This window comes from Paralichthys olivaceus, chromosome 10, assembly GCF_024713975.1.
Source record: "Paralichthys olivaceus isolate ysfri-2021 chromosome 10, ASM2471397v2, whole genome shotgun sequence".
Classification (NCBI taxonomy): domain Eukaryota; kingdom Metazoa; phylum Chordata; class Actinopteri; order Pleuronectiformes; family Paralichthyidae; genus Paralichthys; species Paralichthys olivaceus.
The window spans coordinates 6,365,521-6,385,313 of NC_091102.1; the positions used below are offsets into that span (position 1 = coordinate 6,365,521).

At 42.6% G+C, this 19,793-nt stretch overlaps 4 protein-coding genes across 5 annotated transcripts; all 4 read left to right on the forward strand.

Annotated features, from left to right (window-relative positions):
• The first annotated feature begins 323 nt into the window (after positions 1-323).
• Positions 324-1,291, forward strand: LOC138411782 (p53-induced death domain-containing protein 1). The gene is made up of 2 exons (XM_069532674.1): positions 324-674; positions 990-1,291. The coding sequence occupies exons 1-2, from the start codon at positions 457-459 to the stop codon at positions 1,222-1,224; spliced, it is 453 nt and encodes a 150-aa protein (XP_069388775.1). The 5' UTR covers positions 324-456; the 3' UTR covers positions 1,225-1,291.
• An 892-nt stretch (positions 1,292-2,183) lies between these two features.
• kbtbd7 (kelch repeat and BTB (POZ) domain containing 7) lies at positions 2,184-6,250 on the forward strand. The gene has a single exon (XM_020100719.2). It carries the CDS (start codon positions 2,479-2,481, stop codon positions 4,348-4,350), a length of 1,872 nt encoding a protein of 623 aa, XP_019956278.2. The 5' UTR covers positions 2,184-2,478; the 3' UTR covers positions 4,351-6,250.
• Positions 6,251-6,612: 362 nt separating this feature from the next.
• Positions 6,613-8,955, forward strand: LOC109637988 (ras-related protein Rab-33B). 2 transcript variants are annotated; one of them, XM_020100722.2, is made up of 2 exons: positions 6,613-6,921; positions 7,845-8,955. In XM_020100722.2, exons 1-2 carry the CDS (start codon positions 6,664-6,666, stop codon positions 8,283-8,285), a joined length of 699 nt encoding a protein of 232 aa, XP_019956281.1. In that variant the 5' UTR covers positions 6,613-6,663; the 3' UTR covers positions 8,286-8,955. The 2 variants fall into 2 exon arrangements, with proteins under 2 accessions (XP_019956281.1, XP_019956279.1); XM_020100720.2 differs by having other exon boundaries at positions 6,615-6,921; positions 7,839-8,955.
• Positions 8,956-9,890: 935 nt separating this feature from the next.
• katnal1 (katanin p60 subunit A-like 1) lies at positions 9,891-17,797 on the forward strand. The gene is made up of 11 exons (XM_020100730.2): positions 9,891-10,022; positions 10,884-11,057; positions 11,580-11,749; positions 12,123-12,291; positions 12,371-12,498; positions 12,590-12,695; positions 13,365-13,523; positions 13,763-13,889; positions 14,061-14,195; positions 14,446-14,572; positions 15,092-17,797. The coding sequence occupies exons 1-11, from the start codon at positions 10,017-10,019 to the stop codon at positions 15,288-15,290; spliced, it is 1,500 nt and encodes a 499-aa protein (XP_019956289.2). The 5' UTR covers positions 9,891-10,016; the 3' UTR covers positions 15,291-17,797.
• The last annotated feature ends 1,996 nt before the right edge of the window (positions 17,798-19,793 follow it).

A 19,793-nucleotide genomic window follows, 5' to 3' on the forward strand; every position in this document is an offset into this window, starting at 1 on the left:
TACTTAAGTGTAGGTATAAAATATAATTAAATCAATTAAATCCACTTTTAACAGAGTACACTTGTTTACCTGGAGGCAGGTGGAAGCAGTTTAACCTGACAGTTAATAGCTTCACACAAGACCCTAGAGAACTAATGTGACTAATGTTTAACAGGTCAGTGTGTTGATGTTGAATCTCCACAGTAACTCACAAACCACACTCGATTTAATGTACATAACAAGGTAGGTGAATCAACTCTCTCTCTCCTATTAGGAGCTTATGACCACACACATTTATGTTAAATCATTGTCACAAAATTAAATTTAGTTGTATTTATGAAAAAGGGACTGAGAAAGTGACCTGCACCGTTGATCTCCAGGAATTTGAGATAATGCCCAACAAAGCTCAGGAGGTGAGTGTAATATGTTCGCATTTTCACTTCCATGTATCTTTAATCAGCAAAGATATTTCATTTGATGCTTTTCTTTTCTAAATCCTCACCAACTGATTTTGCATGTCACTTTTCTAAGGATGCTGTGATTAACCTGAAGACGCTGCAGGAGATTTCCACTCAGCTTGGTTTTGAGTGGACCATTCTAGCGTCTGAACTTGGCTTCAACAGAACTGAGATCAGCCGGTTCCACACCAGATCAACAGAGAAGAGTGTGCAGTCCAGGGCCATGTTGGAGAGCTGGTACAGTGTGTGTGCATGTGTTTAACTCTGCAGTGGTTGGATTTATTCACTGTCAGCCTGCAGATACTGTTGATTATAGTGTCATCAAACCAATATAAAACTCAAATATGATGCATACATAACATTATGTCATAGAGGATATATAGATCCCATTGTATGTTTTCTTAGTTCTTAAACTAATTTTAGATTGCATAATTCACAACGATATATACGCACTCAGGCTAAGTTTTGTCAGTTTGTCGACTTTGACTTTTGGACTTTCTTCAGACCCTCCCTTCATCAGATACAAAAGCATCCCTTCAATTCACAATGCAGGTATGAGAAGTCATGGGACAAGCCCAATAAGACCAAGCTGCTGCAGGATGGTCTGGAGCAAGCCGGCAGACGGGACCTGGCTGAGAGGCTGCGCTGTCTCCACTGGGGTCACCAGAAGCTGAGCCACAGGGTGGAGCTGCCCTCCGCCTTCCCCTTCCTCATCACAGTCCACAAGACCATCCACAACCAGGACGCCCTGAACAGGATCAACGAGCTCAACCGCAGATACACCTGAGTTTGGGTGACGATGCAATGCATATTTCTGACTTTGACACGGTCAGTAATAAAACATGTGAATGTCGTGGGATGTGTAGGACTTGTGTTGTATGAAATTAAAGCTTTGCAATTATGAGGAAAAACCTATTATTCCATTTATGCCACTTTGCCCTCAAAATCTTGAATCTTCAAAATAATAGCACCTAGCACAAACACTATGTAGTTTCCCAAAGAGGAAAACTTTGTTTCAGCAGTAAAACATGTTGACGTGAAGTGACAAAAAAGTGCTAATACATTAATATACAATATAGTACAGTAGTATGGTTTAGTATTGTGTTACATACAATACAATAAGCTCAAAAAAAGGTATAATAGGTGTGAATATGTCATCATATTATACCTTGCATTGTAGTGTTGACCCTGTGTTCACTTGCATATTACGAAGAAAACTTGAAAACTACTAATACTACTGCTTCTACGACTGCTACTAATGATAATAATCATAATAGTATTAATAGATAGATAGATAGATGCTTAATTGAACAACAACAACAACAACAACAATAATAATAATAATAATAATAACAATAGTAAATACACTCTTATTTCAACCAGAAGCCATTGAAAGAGAAATCCTTCTTGTCTTTGATGGCTTTGATTAAATGATATTATCAACAACAACCCAACATAAATTGACCTAGTTACACAGACCAATCAGAAGCCTGTTAGCAAGGTTGTGTGAACGAGCAGTGACCCCCAGCGGAACCCAGAGGAGGACACCTTTCAAAATAAAAGACTGCACTTTCTTCTGTTTGAAAGTGAAAGACTAATATAACTCATGGAAATACTTCAAACACTTAAAATAGATTTAAAAACGACCAAAATGTGTTTTTAATTGGAATTGGAGTGAAATAAATAAAAATGCGTGCAACACAAAATGACTTGAGTTTTAACTTTGAAATTTTTTTTCCCGGAAAACGTCGTTCCAACCTTATCTACTTTGACACATTTTCTGTCCTGATGACTTCAGCGTTGAAGACAGAAATCAGACAGTGAGTAGTAGAAATATTCACAGAAACCTAAATCTGAACCATCGGCGGACTGTCTCTGGTTTAAAAGCCACATTATGAGCGCGTGGAGCCCGCAGAGTGTCCGGAGACGCGGCGGAGCCTTCAGCCGCTGATGTGTGATTTCCACCCGGGAGCAGCATGTGTCATTATTCGGATCATGTCTTTTGAAGGTAAACACCAAACCCCCCAGTGAAGCCGCAGCCATGGCTTCGTCTCTGAGTTTCTTCAGCGGACCCGAGGTGCTGGAGGATGCGAATCACGCCCGGGGCTTGGTGAACGAGCTCAAGCTGCTCTTCGACTGTCGCCTGCTCGGGGACGTCACCATCGGCGTCGAGTGTGAGGAGGAGCCGCTGGAGCCCGGCGGAGGGTCGATCGGCGGCGACCCGGACCGAGTGTTCTTGTGCAGCCGCAACGTCCTCGCCGCCGCCAGCCCCTACTTCAAGAGCATGTTCACCGGCGGCCTGAACGAGAGCGTGCAGGAGCGAGTGCTCATCCGCGGCGTGGACCCGGAGAGCATGTCGGTGATCATCGAGTACTGCTACACCGGCAGGGTGACCGTCACTGAGGGCAACGTCCAGCGGCTGTACGCGGCCGCCAACATGCTCCAGCTGGAGTACATCCGGAGGGCCTGCTCCAGCTTCATGACCCGGAGGCTGGACCTCTCCAACTGTGTGGGGCTGCTGAAGTTTGCAGACACCTACGACAACCCGGAGCTGAAGGAGAGCGCGCGGGCGTTTATAGCGAGGAACTTCGGCCAGCTGTGCAGCGGAGGGGAGCTGTGTGAACTGGATCTGCTGCAGCTCAGGGACCTGCTGTCTTTGGACGCTTTGGACGTGGACTGTGAGAGGAAGGTGTGTTCGGCAGCTCTGCAGTGGATAGAGGCGAATGCACCGCAGAGAAGGGAGGATGCTCTGCAGGCGCTTAAGTGTGTTCGCTGGAACCTGTTCACCGAAAAGGACAAGTGTTACCTGGAGGGCCTCATGGCCAGGCCTGTAATTGAGAAATACCTCGAATGCTTTTTCAACAGGTCCACAGAGGACAGCTGTGGCGTGTCTGAAGCAAAGGAGGTAGCAAAACACAGAATAGGCGTCAGTGCAAAAGAGATGATCCTCTTCTTCGGCCTGCCCAACGACAACATCATGTGCTGTGACCCATACTCTGAGGACCTGTATTTCATGGCTCCCCCTTTGGAAGACCTCAGCAGTCAGGATTACAAACGCTCCACCATGGAGTCCTTAATCGCCTGTGCCACACCTGAAAACAACCTGTACCTTGCCTCCCACCTTTCCAAACACTTCTGGCTGTATAACCCTGTGCTCAACAGCTGGCAGGAGCTGGCAGAGAGACCTCTGGGGAGGATACACTCCGGGATGGGCTACCTCAACGGCCACGTATACCTTTTGGGAGGAAGGAACCCAGTGACGGACACCAGACTGAAGGAGGTCGAGTGTTACAGCGTCCAGAGGAACCAGTGGACATTTGTGGCCCCTCTGCCTCACTCTCTGGGTAAAATGCAGGTGGTGGCTTTGAACGACCAGCTCTACGTGGTAAACAAAAGGAGAATGCTTTGCTATGACCCCAAGAGGAACCGCTGGCGTCACTGCGGGTCATTAAGACGGGACAAACTTCACAAGGCCTGCGTGTTTCAGGACCAGATCATCTGCGTGTGTGACATCCCCGTGGTGAAAGCCTACAGTCCCACCAGGGGGGAATGGAAGAGGTTGGGTGACATTCCTATTGACAGTCGAGCTCTTAACTACCAGGTGATCCAGCACAACAACAAGCTGCTGCTCCTCACTCAGACTTTACTGCAGCACAACAAAAACAGGGTCCTCATCCACGAGTATGACCCAGCCAAGGACACCTGGAAGAACGTCATGGCAGTGTACGTGTCCACACTGGGGCCCGTGTGCGTTTCGACACGCGTGTACCCAGCCTGCCTTGGCTCGGCTCACAGCTTCTCTACAGAGGACGACGACGACAGTGGCTCCAGTGCTGATTGGGACTTTGATGGGTTGACAGACGCAGATTCTGACTCTGGTAGCTCGAGCTCCTTCTCAGATGAGAACTGGTAGTGAAATGCGTCACTGTGTCAAAGAAAAGTTTAAGTTATATGCGATTTAAAGGATATTTACAGGGTTCTGTCTGCAAGGGGGAGTCACAGATCTAGATTAAAGTCAGTATTAAAGCCAGTCATTGAGAGTAGGAAGCACAGCTGTTTTGAAGAGGAAATTTTGACATTTTTGTTTTCTATTACAAATCTGACTATTCACTGGAGAAGGGAGGGGAAAGAAGCAAGAATGGTTTCATTCATTGTTTTCTGTCTTTTTCAAACAGTGAGACCAAGAGCCAAGAGCGAGTGGCTTTGTTCCTCACTTTGTACTATGATCTGCGAGCAGGAGGGACAGCGTGACGTCTTGTAGAGTCTTGGTGCAGAAATACTTGTCAGATACATAACTGTCTAATAAAAGTCTCCTCTATAGAGTAGAGGATCTACCATAATTATTCAGCACATGCTGTGTAGCATTATTGCAGGTATTGAGATCAGGTCCCCGTATCAGATATTAATTTTTTGTTTTTAATTTAAGAAAATGTTACAAAAAATTTGCCTCATTAAAGGCAGTGAAGAAAGAGTCCCGGATCTGCCCGTTTATTTTGATCTGCTCCAAAATAGCATGGGATTCTTCCTTGAGTCATGTCCACCCCTCCACAAACGATTATGGAAAGTAGTTAGAATGGCAACACATCATCACCAAGACCTAAAAGTCCCCTTAAATTCAATCAAACCATCACAAAGATCTGTGAATGATTCCCTGGGAAATTGGTGAAAAGCCCCCCCCCTCCAAAAAAAAAACCATGCTGTCTCGCAATGTTAAAGAAAGAGAACAATAATTCCTGGATCCACACATTTCTCCAGGTCTGTCCCAAAATGTAATGTGTGGTCTTTTGTTTTTTTTGGCCCATGTCTCATCCTTCCACCATGTATTTTTGACTGGACAGCTTGTCCTGAGATACAAAAGACTTTAAACATTTGAAACTGTTTGCACATACAGAGTAGTACTCCCCATGATAAGGAAATTGACATGTTTGTGTTAAACCAGTGGAGGGCTCCTTTAATGCTTTAAGACTTTGGGCTCATGCTGTGTTATATTAAGACTTGAAAATGCTAATAACATGACAAATAACATAATATTTAGCTGGAATGCAGGAGCAGTCCTGCCTATGATCGATGTAAAGTCGTGACTGTGACCTTTGGAACATTAGGCAGCTCAAGTGACTCACGTTCACACTAACAGTCATTTACAGGGCTTAAGAATTTGCAGTATTTCTAACGCTGATGATGCACATCCTGATGTGGCACACAGCAAAAACCACTGTATGAAATGTAGAAGCCATTTTACTATGCTCACTCAGGTTTAGGCTTTAAACAAAAGCCTGTATGCCATGATTGACTTCTTTTTTTTTTGAGATGTTGTGAAATTGTGAAAGATGTTGATTTCAAATTTATTTTAAACTATTTTATTGTGTATGATTTTGTATCTATGATTTTTTTTAGCTTAACATTTATGTTACAATTAGAAATTGACCCACGAGGTGTTTTGAGTTGTACTGTTGAGTCCTGATTCATTATTTTATGTGAGGAATTTTCTTCTGCATGTCTCCAACTGTCGTAAAGCCATTGGCCTCAACAACTGCCCTGTACACTCACTTACCGGTTTATAATCTGTCTTACCTCATTGATATAAATGTTGTAGACAGAATATTAGACACAGTGCAGCCTCCAAAATGTTGATTGAGTTGAGTTAAAACATATTTATGAGAATGCTGTGGTTTGAGACTATTAGTTAGTTGTACCTAATAAACTGGTAAATGAGTGTAGATCTTGTTGTTCTCTATGATGGGAGGTTGAAGGTGTGTGTCTGTGTATGTATGTGTGTGTGTTAATTAAACATCTGTATCTGATGCAGAAGAACACGTGAGTGAGTTTTTGTAATTTTATTTTCAAAATTGTAGTAAATAAAATTATTTATACGGCAACAACAGGGTAAAAATGAAGGTCACACTTGATAATGTCATAGTTTAGCCAAGTATTGCCTATTTAAACATTTAATTTAAATACTTGATTTAATGTTAATATCAATAAAACTGCCTTGCCTGACATTTTTAATGAGCTATTTGATAAACTCATTAATTAACCAAATTATTTAAAAGGAGAAACATAGGTTTATTGGCAGAATAAATGATGAATGTAGTGAAAAGTATGTCAAGTGATTAACCTCATGTTCAGTCTGTGAGTAACGGTGCAGTCAACACTCGTCCGTCTGCGGTCTCTCCAACTCTCGCGATATTTGAGCGCAGTCCGGCTCCAGACCGCGAGATGAGGAGAAATGGCAAAAGAAAACAGAGCTGAGGAGGAATTTCACACAGTTTTCAGTAGAAACGATTCTCTGGAGCTTTCTGCACAACACGACCATGACACCACGCAGGCTCGGACCTTTAAGATCATCGTGATCGGGGACTCGAACGTGGGGAAGACGTGTCTGACGTACCGGTTCTGCGGAGGCACCTTCCTGAAAAACCCCGAGGCGACGATCGGGGTCGATTTCAGAGAGAGGTCTGTGGAGCTGGATGGAGAGAGTGTCAAGGTGAGAGGAAAACACACGAACACACGAAAACACACCGTCACACAACTCATTCTCCTGCTCCATGTATTCAGCCATCTTTTCTGAGCCGTGGTCCATATGCGAACATGGAGGAGAGTCTGACCTGCAGCTGGATGAAGATGGTGGGTGACCTGTCCTGCATCGACCAATAAATGCTCAACTGCAACTCAAGAAAGATTAGAAAAAGCTGAATAACATCTCTGTTGGCTTTTATTTGCAATGTATCATTTGAATCTGAATATCAGATGTACTTTTTCCAACACACTGCAGTCTAATCGTCCCACAGCCATTACATATCAGGTAAAAAGTCAGGTTTATTCATATGTTTGAGTAAATTGACTAAGAATGTGTTTTCAATGTTAACAGTTACTTACATATTTATCTTTACACATATTGCACTTTGAGGTTTTTACATTGGCATCATAAGAAGAGTGATAATGATGTGTTGACTCTGAAGTTCTCTCACATTTACCTCAGTCTGAGGCTTGTTTGTGTGTGTGTGTGTGTGTGTGTGTGTGTGTGTGTGTGTGTGTGTGTGTGTGTGTGTGTGTTTTATTCCCCCCAATTAGGCCTTCATTGTTGTTGGAAAAAGAAGAGCATATCACACTGTTGCACTGGGTAAAATGTACCTTCAATACTGAAGGTGTGGTAAAGCTTTTTTTAAATAAATATTAATGTCTTCAGCAGGAACAATCAGGCTTGGAGCTGAGAAACCGAAGGGGGTAGGGATGATGAGAGCTTTGAGAGATATTGTTGGTTTCAGTGTTTCCTTAGTGTTGGTTGACGATATGAAAAATTTACAGTAACACCACTGTTTGACTATTATAATTTGAATATTATATCACTGTTTGACTATTATAATTTGAATATTATATCACTGTTTGTTTCTGTTGTGCCAGTTGCAGATCTGGGACACGGCAGGTCAGGAGCGTTTCAGGAAGAGCATGGTGGAGCACTACTACCGCAGCGTCCACGCAGTTGTCTTTGTGTACGACGTGACCAGCCTCTCATCCTTCGATAGCATCCCAGAGTGGATTGAGGAATGCAGCCGACACTGTGTGGGGCCCCTGGTCCCCCGCATCATGGTGGGAAACAAGTGTGATCTGAGGGACCGCAGGGAGGTCTCCACAGCGGCGGCCCAGTGTCTCGCTGACAGATACAACTTCCCGTTGTTTGAGACCTCAGCCAAAGACCCTGCTGAGAAGGAGCATGTCGATGCCATTTTTCTGACGATAGCTTATAGGCTGAAGAGTCACAAACCTCTGAGACTGAAGCAGCTGAGTGAGAGCGGTGTGAGGGGTCTGTGGAACCACAGAGAGCAGGAAGAAGCAGCTTGTCAATGCTGAGGTCAACTCCATCTTATAGGGATTTATATGAAGGTCACCCATTGTCAGGGATAATAAAGATGCTGAGAAATGCAGCATTGAGTTGAGCTTTCAAACGTTGACCTCTGAAAGAAACAAATGCTACTTATGATTTTGGTCCCCTTCCTACTGTAAGGCACAGCTTGTGACAGTATGGGTAATAATGTATATTTAGGTTTGCACAGTATTGAATCAACATTTCATTGGAATGCACGACTCGATTTGGAGTTATGACGAGAATGTCAAACTGTTCATGATCACTCACAGCATTGCAGAGTACGTTTTATTATGCACATGAATTTAAAAAATGCAGCCGTCTAGTAGCACTACAACTTTCAGAATCCAAAGCAGACAGTAAACAAAGGGAAAAACAGATTCACTGTGCATAAAGGGACCAGTGAGATAAACTGTGAAGTAAACATTCTCTATAAATGTTTTACAGTGACATGCAATTTCTAAAACTGTGAGTTTTGATGCTGTAATATAAATATGAACATTTTCAGCTTTATGATGTCAGAACTAACCCATATTTGACTGGTACTTTTTTGCATGTGTTCAATAATGCAAATGTTTACCAGTGGCACAAAGAATTGGAAGAATATAAAGCTGCAAATCAATAAAAGTGGTTGGAAAAGTTTTCCTTATGTATTAAGCAAACATTGCATGTTTCAGTCTTGTTTATAGATTTTTAATCGATATAACTTAAACATGTGGGAAATATGTTGACATTTTCTCCACATAAGAATACATGTCAGTATATTAGAGTTATACCATTGAATGCTTCTTCAAACGCAGCCGGAAAATGTGTTGCGTTCATCAATGAGAAGCCAGAAAGGCCTCAGACTGAGACATGTGAGGCGACTACAGAGGCAGAGTCAACACATCATTATAACTGTACTTATGATGATCTTTGAAGAACTTTTCATCACTGAAGCGCAATGTATCATGGGATATGTTGGGCCGGGAAGGATCCAACCTGTGGACCCTCCGCTGCTCGGGGGATGGAAGGATGCATTTGGAGGAGCCTTCAAATTGGAACAGTCTAGCCTTGTTGTGGCGCTGTGATGCAATCAGCCTTCAAATGCCTCAGAAGGATGCAGCTCCCAAATTGAGACACAGCAACAAAGAGACATCTCACTTGTGCTTCTCAGAGAACCAAGGTCACCACAGTGAGTCCCTCCACCAACCAGGGATCACTTCATGCCCAGCCTCAGCTCAGATGATGAAACTCTATAAACTAGCCACTTTCCCCCCCCCCAAAAAAAATGTACTGTGGCAGAGAGAGCAAGAAAACACATGCAAATAGCAAAAACACACGCAAACTCAGAAAACATCTTCATCAATTAGACGAATCTGGAGTCACTGAGGTTGTAAACTACTACTGTTAAACCACTTCCAGGTTCATCACATTTTCATTGAGGTTTTTTTTGCAATTTGCAGCGCGCTTCTGTATTTGCATGTGTGACTTTTTGCAGAATACACACGTATATATGATCTGTCTGAAACGCGGGCTGCACCACTGAAACAAACAAACACGACTGTTTGCTGCTCGCAGTCGGTGACATCTGCGGACAGCGTTGATATTTACGAGCTTGTTTGCGGGTCTGTGAACGCAGCGCGGTGTGTATTCCTAACGGCGTCCCTCCGCGGCCATGGTAACACTTCCCCCGGCACCGAGCCGCGGTTCACGGAGACGCCACAGCAGCGCCGTTCATGCAGGTACGAGCTCCACCTTCGCTTCAACAATGTGAAATAAACCCCGGTTGTTTTTATTTTTTAGTCTGTTCAACCGCCTGAGAGGATTGACCGCGTTTATTTTCCGCTTCGCGCCGCGTCTCGTTGTGTGTGTCTGTGGCCCAGCAGCGGTTAGCTAGCAGGAGCTAACGTGTGACAGGCTGCAGGCGACAGGAGGAGCAGTGATGCACTGAGAGGTTTATAATCTCACCTCCTCCTCCCTGCTACCAGCTAGCTAAGCCTCCGTGCTTCACACCGGGTGGAGCAGGTTTTTGGCAGCTGAATAACGAGGACAGTTTAAAAACGGTGAAACGACCTATTTTAACTGAACATATAAACAAATAAGAGACGGTTCAATTTGCCTTGGGAATAAACACATCACTTCGAAATTAATTCAAAGCATTAAGCAATTAAAACAAATGCATTTACTAAAAAAAAAGAACAACGTGTCACTATTTATTTAGAGTGAATTTTCATTTTGGGGAATCAGAATCAGAATCACTTTTATTGCCAGGTATGTGAACACACACGAGGAATTTGACTCCGGTTTTACTTAGCTCTCTTAGTACAAACAGTTAAAAAACAAACAAACATAGAGATAAACAAGAACAAAAACAAAAGCTATGTACATGTACAAAAAAAAAGCTATCTAACTAACGAACTATCCCTTTAAGCATAAAAATTAGCTTCAGCTTGTTCTGGAGGTTCTTCCATGTTGCAGGTCTGTTGTCACGTCTATGGTTCATCATAATGTGATTTACTACTCAAATTAAACTGCAACTAACTCACATCTATCATTCTTCCAGTCAAACTAATCACTTGTTTTTTTCCCCCCTCATCATGTAGCTATTATTCAGCATGAATCTGGCAGAGATATGTGACAACGCCAAGAAAGGCCGTGAGTACGCCCTGCTTGGAAACTATGACTCCTCTGTTGTGTACTACCAGGGCGTCATTCAACAGATCCACAAGCACTGTCAGACCCTCAGGGACCCTGCACTCAAAGTCCGATGGCAACAGGTGAGTTCCCCCAAATCCGTGATGACCAGATCAGCAGTACAAATATTTGGGAACCTGCATTGTGCTACATTACACGTCTACTCTACTGCAGTTCATTTACAAATGTCGCACTGTTTTTACTCCATTACACTGGTTTTGTAGCTTTAGTTTGATAACATTAAACATAATCAACTGATAAATTATGATTTATTAGAGATTAAGGTACCCAGGAGTATATAAAGTGGTTGCAATTAATCTCACCTTTTTCAGCTGTAACATAAGTTGATTAGTAATTATGAATTAATACAATATATTATTTGTGAAATGGTCCATTCTCCATTGAAAATACTACGTGTGTTAAATTTGCTTCCATCAGACTGGAGGTTTTACCTCCATATAGTTAGCATTAACAGGAATGCTTTATTTTATTCTGTCAGCTCTTGTATTTTGAGAATCTAGTTTGTGGTTTTCTTTCCAATAGTCCACTGATTACAAGCAGTGATGCAGTGCTGATATTACACTCTTTCCTCTGTTTGTGTTCAGGTCAGGCAGGAACTCACTGAGGAGTATGAGCAGGTGAAAGGCATCATGGGAACGATTGAGAGCCTAAAGTCAGAGAAGCCAAACGACATCATTGCACCTCTTGCCCTTCAGTCTGACGACAGACCCGAGGATCCCGCAGTTTGGCCCCCTCCCATCCCTGCCGAACACAGGTGTGTGTGCGTGTGTGTTTTATAATAATTTTAGTGTGTGTTTTATTGGCCTGATTGGATCCAGGAGATTTATTGAGTTTCTGGCAGAACTGATTATTACTGATACCATTCAGAAAGTCTGTGGGACAAAATAACTTTATAAGGAAGCACTTTGAAGTGCACACAGACCTCATCTGTTCCATCTCATTCAGCACACTGTGACTCATCATGTTGGATTTTTATTTTGAATTTCTGTTCATTAAAATTGACATATCAGGCTTCACCCTCACAGAAGCAGAGCTGGTTTACAGTTAATGCTTTACCCTGTTGCAAATTATCCGAGGCAAGTCCTGTTTTTATCTGTGTGTATCATTTTAATCCTGTGTCTCGGTAGGAATCCTGTAGCAGTGAAGCGTCCGAGCAGTGCAGTGAAGCAGCAGAGAAAGGAGTCCCCAGGTCTGAATCACAGGGGAGGGGGGGCAGGAGGCCGTGGTCAGGTCAACTTGAAACCAGACCGGCCAGGATTGAAAGACGCACGAGGCACAAAGGCCAAAGACGAGAAGGTCAGGCCGCAGTTGATTATTGGTGGTTGAGTGAAGATGTGGTTTTAGAGAAATTTGTCTATTAATGTTTCCTTAACAGGGAAAGAAAGGGGCGGGAGACGCACCAGGGGATGTCGAGCTGAAGAAATTTGACGGCACAGGGTATGACAGTGACCTGGTGGACTCACTGGAAAGAGATATCGTGTCCCGTAACCCTAACGTACACTGGTATGGTAGCACACAGATTCACTTTAACTGCTTTACACTGCAGAGGCTCTTTCTTGAGCTTTGCTGACTGAATTTTCTTGGTGAACTGCAGGGAGGATATTGCTGATCTGGAGGATGCGAAGAAGCTGCTGAGAGAAGCTGTGGTGTTACCCATGTGGATGCCTGACTTTTTCAAGGGCATTCGCCGCCCCTGGAAGGTACTCGCACACACACGCTAGCTTACATACATACTGACCAAGAAATCACATTCATCAATCAAGCAACAGTTTCATCATTTCACATAGTTTTGTGTTCAAACTTGACTCGTAGTTGCTGACATTTGAACACACAGCTGTGTGGCTTCACAGTGAAAGCTTGTAACCCACCAACTAGAGTCGTAGTAATGTGACTCCTGCAGCCTGTTTCAACAGCTGCACTGAAATTATGTGTAAAGTCAACACCCTCACACTAGTTTGAAAAATAGTCGCAGACCATGCTGTTTCACATGGATCATCATTCATTTCAGAAGGACGGGTAAACAATATAAAGAGACCTACAGTGGACTGATTCAGTTAAAACAGGAGACAGTAATGCATGCAGTCACGTATGAACTACATAACATGACACATTCACAAATGAAAAAGTCATCTGCCATGCACCTTTTGAAAACTATATCTTCGCCTTGAGGGAATTTCTTCAGATTTGGTGTAAAGGTTCAGTTGGACTCATAGATGAACTACTTCAATGTAGGTGGTTAATTTTCAAGGTCACGGCGACACAAAACATGTTTTTGTGTTATGTTTTGTCACAGTGACTGTAGCTGTGAGTGTTAGAAGTTGTTGTCTGTGTACATTTGGTCGTGCTCAACAACAGTGTGTTTGTTTCAGGGTGTGTTAATGGTCGGCCCTCCAGGGACGGGAAAGACCATGTTGGCCAAAGCTGTAGCCACAGAATGTGGGACTACTTTCTTCAACGTGTCCTCCTCCACCCTTACCTCCAAATACAGGGGCGAGTCTGAAAAACTTGTTCGTCTGCTATTTGAAATGGTAAGAGAATACTGCGTGTACATGTGGATGTATGAGAGGTGGAGTGGGTCAACTACAAATTACAGGGTTGGTGGTTCAATCCCAGCTCTGTCCACATGTCAAAGTGTCCTTGGACAAGATACTTATCACAAAAGTGTATATGTTTGAGAGCTGTTAAATAAGACACAAATTCATCATTAAAAACATTTTTGTGTTATTTGTCAGAGGAAAAGTTTCTTTTCATATTTGTTTTTTCTTAGGCCAGGTTTTATGCACCAACAACCATCTTCATCGATGAGATCGACTCCATCTGTGGCAGAAGAGGAACATCTGATGAACACGAAGCCAGCCGCAGGGTGAAGTCAGAGCTTCTAGTCCAGATGGATGGTGAGTGAAAGAGAGAAGTGGGAAGGTGAAGCTAATGTATCTTCATTTTAAAAATACTCATCAAAACCCAGAATTGTTCTGTCAAGACCTGTGCAACATGGATGCAGTGAAGTCTGTCCTGAGTTGTGCACCTTTTAAAATCAAAACTCTGTTTTTTTTCACTGAATGAAGGCGTGGGGGGAGCACTGGAGAATGACGACCCCTCTAAGATGGTCATGGTCCTCGCCGCCACCAACTTCCCTTGGGACATTGACGAGGCATTACGACGACGCCTGGAGAAGCGGATCTACATCCCCCTGCCCACAGGTGACCTCATCAGCCTCAGGCTGACAGCACAACAAAGTAGAGCGAAGGTCACTGTCGTAAAAGTAACAGAGGTTATTCTCAACAGTGAAGCTAAGATAAGAGTAATTGATATGGACTCACACTGGGGAGATAATCAATCAATAATTGATTTCATTCGCTCAGTATTTATAGAGCATTTCTAGAAAAAGACAGACATGTCATCGTTATGTCTGACAATACTGTGTGTTTGTGTGTGTGCGTGTGTGTTTAGCTGTGGGTCGTGTAGAGCTTCTTAAAATCAACCTGAGGGAGGTGGAGGTGGCCGATGACGTTGACCTGGACCTCATTGCTGAGAAGATTGAGGGCTACTCAGGAGCAGACATCACCAACGTCTGCAGGTGTGTGTGTGTGTTATTGTATGTTAAAGTATGTTATGGTATGTTACACAATCTATATCTCTCCCAAAGGTCATCCCTGCTCTCTGAATACCAATCAACCAGGTTTCATTGTCTATCACCAATCAGCTCAAACTAACATAATCACCAGAGTAAAGGCTGCTATTCAGCAATCACAGACTAAACCCTGATCTTTATTCACATACAAAGAGTAATTCTATTCAAAATGATTATTTAATCATCAGGTCATGCTTCTTTTTCTATTTCCGTCTGTTCTTGTCAGGACTGTAGCGTATGAATTTCTTAAAGCAGCTACACACAGAGTTGTCTGCTCATTTCAGTAACAGCTTGTTTTGTTGATCTTGGATGTGTGTGTATCATCTACATACAGCATGTAGCCTGCAGGACTTATTCAAAACAGTAGAAATCCTACATGTTTAATTGAGTGAACTTGTTCCATGTGTATAGTAACATTTGTCTGTCCGCTGCCCCTCTCTGCTCCTGTCTTTCCACGTATAACAGGGATGCATCCATGATGGCAATGCGTCGTCGCATCCAAGGCCTGAGCCCCGAGGAGATCCGAGCTTTGTCCAAAGACGAGCTGCAGATGCCTGTGACCATGGAAGACTTCACCCTCACGCTCAAGAAGATCTCCAAGTCTGTCTCTGCTGCCGACCTGGAAAAATATGAAGCCTGGATGGCTGAGTTTGGGTCAGTGTAGACAGCGGTAACATTGAGACCCAGAGGGACCTGCACCTTAAGAGGAGAACTCATAGTTTTGAAAATGATGAAGAGGAGGGACTTAGGAGCGTATGCAGAGCTGAGCATGTGAACCAGACGGCACATCAGGGATCAAGACAACACACGCTCAAGTTCACATCAGACGACTGGTGCCTTTGGTGATGTGAACGTTCAGTGGTGTCACTCCTACACGGGAGTGTCAATCATCGAGCTGCTGACTGACTTAAGTGACCGGAGGAAGAATGAGGTGAACTTTTCTCACAATGGAAAATTTTAATGTGTAACTAATAATCAACACAGTTAGACCAGGGAATGCACTCTAGTTTCATTAGATATCAGGCCTCATGCAAGAATTCAGATTCTCAGTCTAAACCTCTGACTCCTTTACCTCCACCAAAGAGGTTGTATTTTAATCTGCATTTGTTTGTTAGTTTGCAGGATTACATAGAAGCTACTGGATTGATTACTACATAGAACAAAGTATGGGAAGCATCCTCTACATTTTGGTGCAGAAATGGATCCAGGATTTGTTTTCATCATTTTCTTACACATTGCGAGATTGGGCATTTTTTTTAAAACAATCGGGCAATGACGTTTCATCAGTGCATTGTGTTGTTAGACTGTCAGGTCCCAGAGAGAATATTTACATGGTCGGCAACAAGCATTGTAAACCCTGAGGAAGCTGTTGCTGTGAGAGAATTTTAATCATTTTGGTCGCCATGACAGAATTTGTCAGTAAAACCTACAAACCTCACAATTGGTGAGTCATGATGATGATGGTGGTATGCTATGTGAAAGTCTACTTAAGTTGGTTTCATTTCATCTACACATCCCTGCAGATTAAAGCATCGTATTTCAGACTCTCCGGTTCTGGATCAAACTAAAAATCAATTTGTGCTTAAGAGAAAATTCTGCTTAAATCTTAAATGATTGTAAAATCGACTCTGTCAGTTTCTTGTGTCACAACCCGTCTCAAAAGGCTGTGACCAGGAGGAAGATTACAAATGTTGATGGTTATATTTACAGACATTTATTTAAACAAATCAAGATAGGAACCTTAACACCACTGTCCACAAACAAAGGGATGCTGCCATCAGGAGTCAGGGAGAGACAACCTCGTCCCTCAGAGAGCTCAAGAGTAACATGAATGAGGCTTTTTAAAGGGCCCAGGTGTGCACTGATTGTAGCTGATGTCACCTCCACCTACAGCTCAGGGAAAAGACGAACAGGACCTAGTGTCCAGGGTTTTCATTTATAACTATTGCGTAAGCACAAGAGGGGCCTGGAATGTGCGTATTACACTTCTCACACAAATATTGGGATTTATAAAAACAAACTTGATGGGAGGATTTGCGCATTTCCACCCAAACTCTGACCCATGCATACGAACATTTTGGAGATGGGAAAGTGGCGATGCAGACGTGAGGTGGTGAACTAAAGCAGATTATTGATCCACTTCATCATTTACATTAAAACCAACTTTATTTGTGCTTGTGCAACATCACTGTTCCATAAGAACCTGCAATTGCAAAAGATATAAAACAACTTACAGCAAATTATGTTCAGATACCATCCAACAGCAGAGTTGCAGAGCCAAGTCATCATCAGTAGTTTTAATAATATCTAACACTGTGCGTGTATCATTAAGAACGAGTGTGTGTAAAAAAACTATATACTATTTTCAAATAATATCCCAGAGTGGAGGATAGGATCCACTGATGTGTGAAGTAATCAGCCCGACGCCTCTAAATATATAAATACTGGGGTGACACTCGTGCGTAATGCTGCGTGACGGATGCAGCTCCAAGTACGAATGTTTCCAGGTACATGAAGAAAATTCTGCAAAATTTTCGGCCTTTGTGGGCATGTACTCTTTTCGTATGAATCCCACGCACTGTTTTATAGATGTGACCCGGGGGGAGGGGGTCGTCACACTTGTGATTCTTGCATGAGGCCCATCGTCTGCATGTTGGATCACTCTCAATGTATCTCCTTGTGGAGCTCATGTATTTACTACTGACTGAACACACTTGAAGAACCACGATGTCTGTTTTGAGGTCAGTGATTATGTGTTTGTGTTTTCATGTTTTTTTAAAAATTCATCTCAGTTTTATTTCAGTTGACACAAACAAATGTAGTGAAACTAAAAAGAGAACGACCACATTGATTGTGTATTAAATGATGCAGATAGTTTATCCTTGTCTATATTTTATGGTTCCTGTTTTATATGTAGTCTGTTAAATCTCCCTAAACTGAGTCAGGTTTTGTTTTGTATTGACCAAGTGTTGGATGAGTTTCGTGATAAGATGAATACATTGTGAACTAATGATGGACTCCATCTACAATCAATGGATGTTTAATTGTTCTCCCCTGTTTCAAGTGTTTATAACACTCTGCTTCAGTGCATTAAAAGCTCCATTCAGTGTATAATTTGCATGTCATTTTATTTTAATACCAAAAAATAAACTTTACCTTTAATGAAACACACCTGTTGTTGGGAATTTAAATTTATTTTAAACACTGTCTCCATTGAATATTTTTGCAGCATGACAAAATGTGAAGCTGAGAGACAAAAGTATTTTAAAATAATTTTGTGGAACGATGTTTTACCCTAACGTATCCTAGTGTCTCCTGTCTACTAAAGAAAGATGCGATAACCAACTTGTTCTCTTGTTTTTTAGGTAAGAGGCATTTCTATTTTCTTCTATTAGCTTACAGAAATAATGGAAACACCTGAGACACACGTGCTGATGATGTCGTTTTTTCAGAGAAACTCCCTGAGACCATCCAAATGACTCCTGTTGTTCTTTAAACCTCGTTGTTTGTGTCCATGCAATAAATAATTTCACCAACAGTGACATCAGACAGGCTTTTCACAAGCGGATCTTTCAAAGCGTCCTCAGTGTATGTAATAAAAACATTTGCTCAGTCTTCTTTGCTGTTCTGTGTGTGTTATATACTCCAGCACATTGACCCAGCAACAGCAAGTCTGTAGTTACATGTTTGAACGGCCGCAGCCTCTCATTCTGTTCATGTATTGTATTGTCAAGCACCTTGAATTACAACATTGCAAGAAAGGCGCTATGTAAATGAATCTTTGGAATCATTGCCATTTTTAAAACATATATCGGCTGATATATTAGTATCTGAATGTTTTACCCCCATGTATCGCTATCAGCCTCGTCACCCAACAAATATCGCCCAAATATCCCTTTAAGTCACGCTGTAATAAGGAGTGAAACTTGTGGCTGTCTTTCTATTGACCAGTTAAACAGCAGTTACATGTTTGCTTACTTCCAAGTGATTGTATCAACAGTGTTTGTCAATGAAAATGACAACAGAGAGTAACTGGAGTCTGATCAGATCATAAAAACATCTTCGTGTTATTTGTCAGAGGAAAAGTTTTCTTTTTCATATTTGTTTTTTCTTAGGCCAGGTTTTATGCACCAACAACCATCTTCATCGATGAGATCGACTCCGTCTGTGGCAGAAGAGGAACATCTGACGAACAGGAAGCCAGCCGCAGGGTGAAGTCAGAGCTTCTAGTCCAGATGGATGGTGAGTGAAAGAGAGAAGTGGGAAGGTGAAGCTATCTTCATTTTAAAAATACTCATCAAAACCTGAAATTGTTCTGTCAAGACCTGTGCAACATAGATGCAGTGAAGTCTGTCCTGTGTTGTGCACCTTTTAAAATCAAAGCTCATGTTTGTGAGGAAATCTACTTTTTCTTTTTCAGCACTGGAGAATGACGACCCCTCTAAGATGGTGATGGTCCTCGCCTCTCAGTGTTCCACTCAGTGTTCCTCTCTGTGTTCCTCTCTGTGTTCCTCTCTGTGTTCCTCTCTGTGTTCCTCTTTGTGTTCCTCTCAGTGTTCCTCTCAGTGTTCCTCTCAGTGTTCCTCTCTGTGTTCCTCTTTGTGTTCCTCTCAGTGTTCCTCTCAGTGTTCCTCTCAGTGTTCCTCTCTGTGTTCCTCTCTGTGTTCCTCTCTGTGTTCCTCTCTGTGTTCCTCTTTGTGTTCCTCTCAGTGTTCCTCTCAGTGTTCCTCTCTGTGTTCCTCTCAGTGTTCCTCTCAGTGTTCCTCTCAGTGTTCCTCTCAGTGTTCCTCTCAGTGTTCCTCTCTGTGTTCCTCTTTGTGTTCCTCTCTGTGTTTGTCTCTCTTTCCTGTTTAAGTTTGTTTGCTTGTGTGTTTTCCCTCCTGCCCTTGTCAGGTTCAGCTGTTTGTCCTGTGTCACCTGTCTCTAGTTTCTCATTAGTTCAGTTTGTATTTAAGTCTTTGTGCTTCCCTGGGTCTTTGTCACTTTGTAGTTGTGAGATGCCGTTCCATGTCCCTGTGTCTTTTCACCACTCGTTGTTTCCACTCAGTTTCTGTTTTTGCTTTAAACTTTTGTTCTGCCTTTTGGGTCCACCTGCTCTCTTACCCTCCCCCCACAAAACGTAAAAATAACTTACAAACCTCAAAATTGCTGAGTCATGATGATGGTG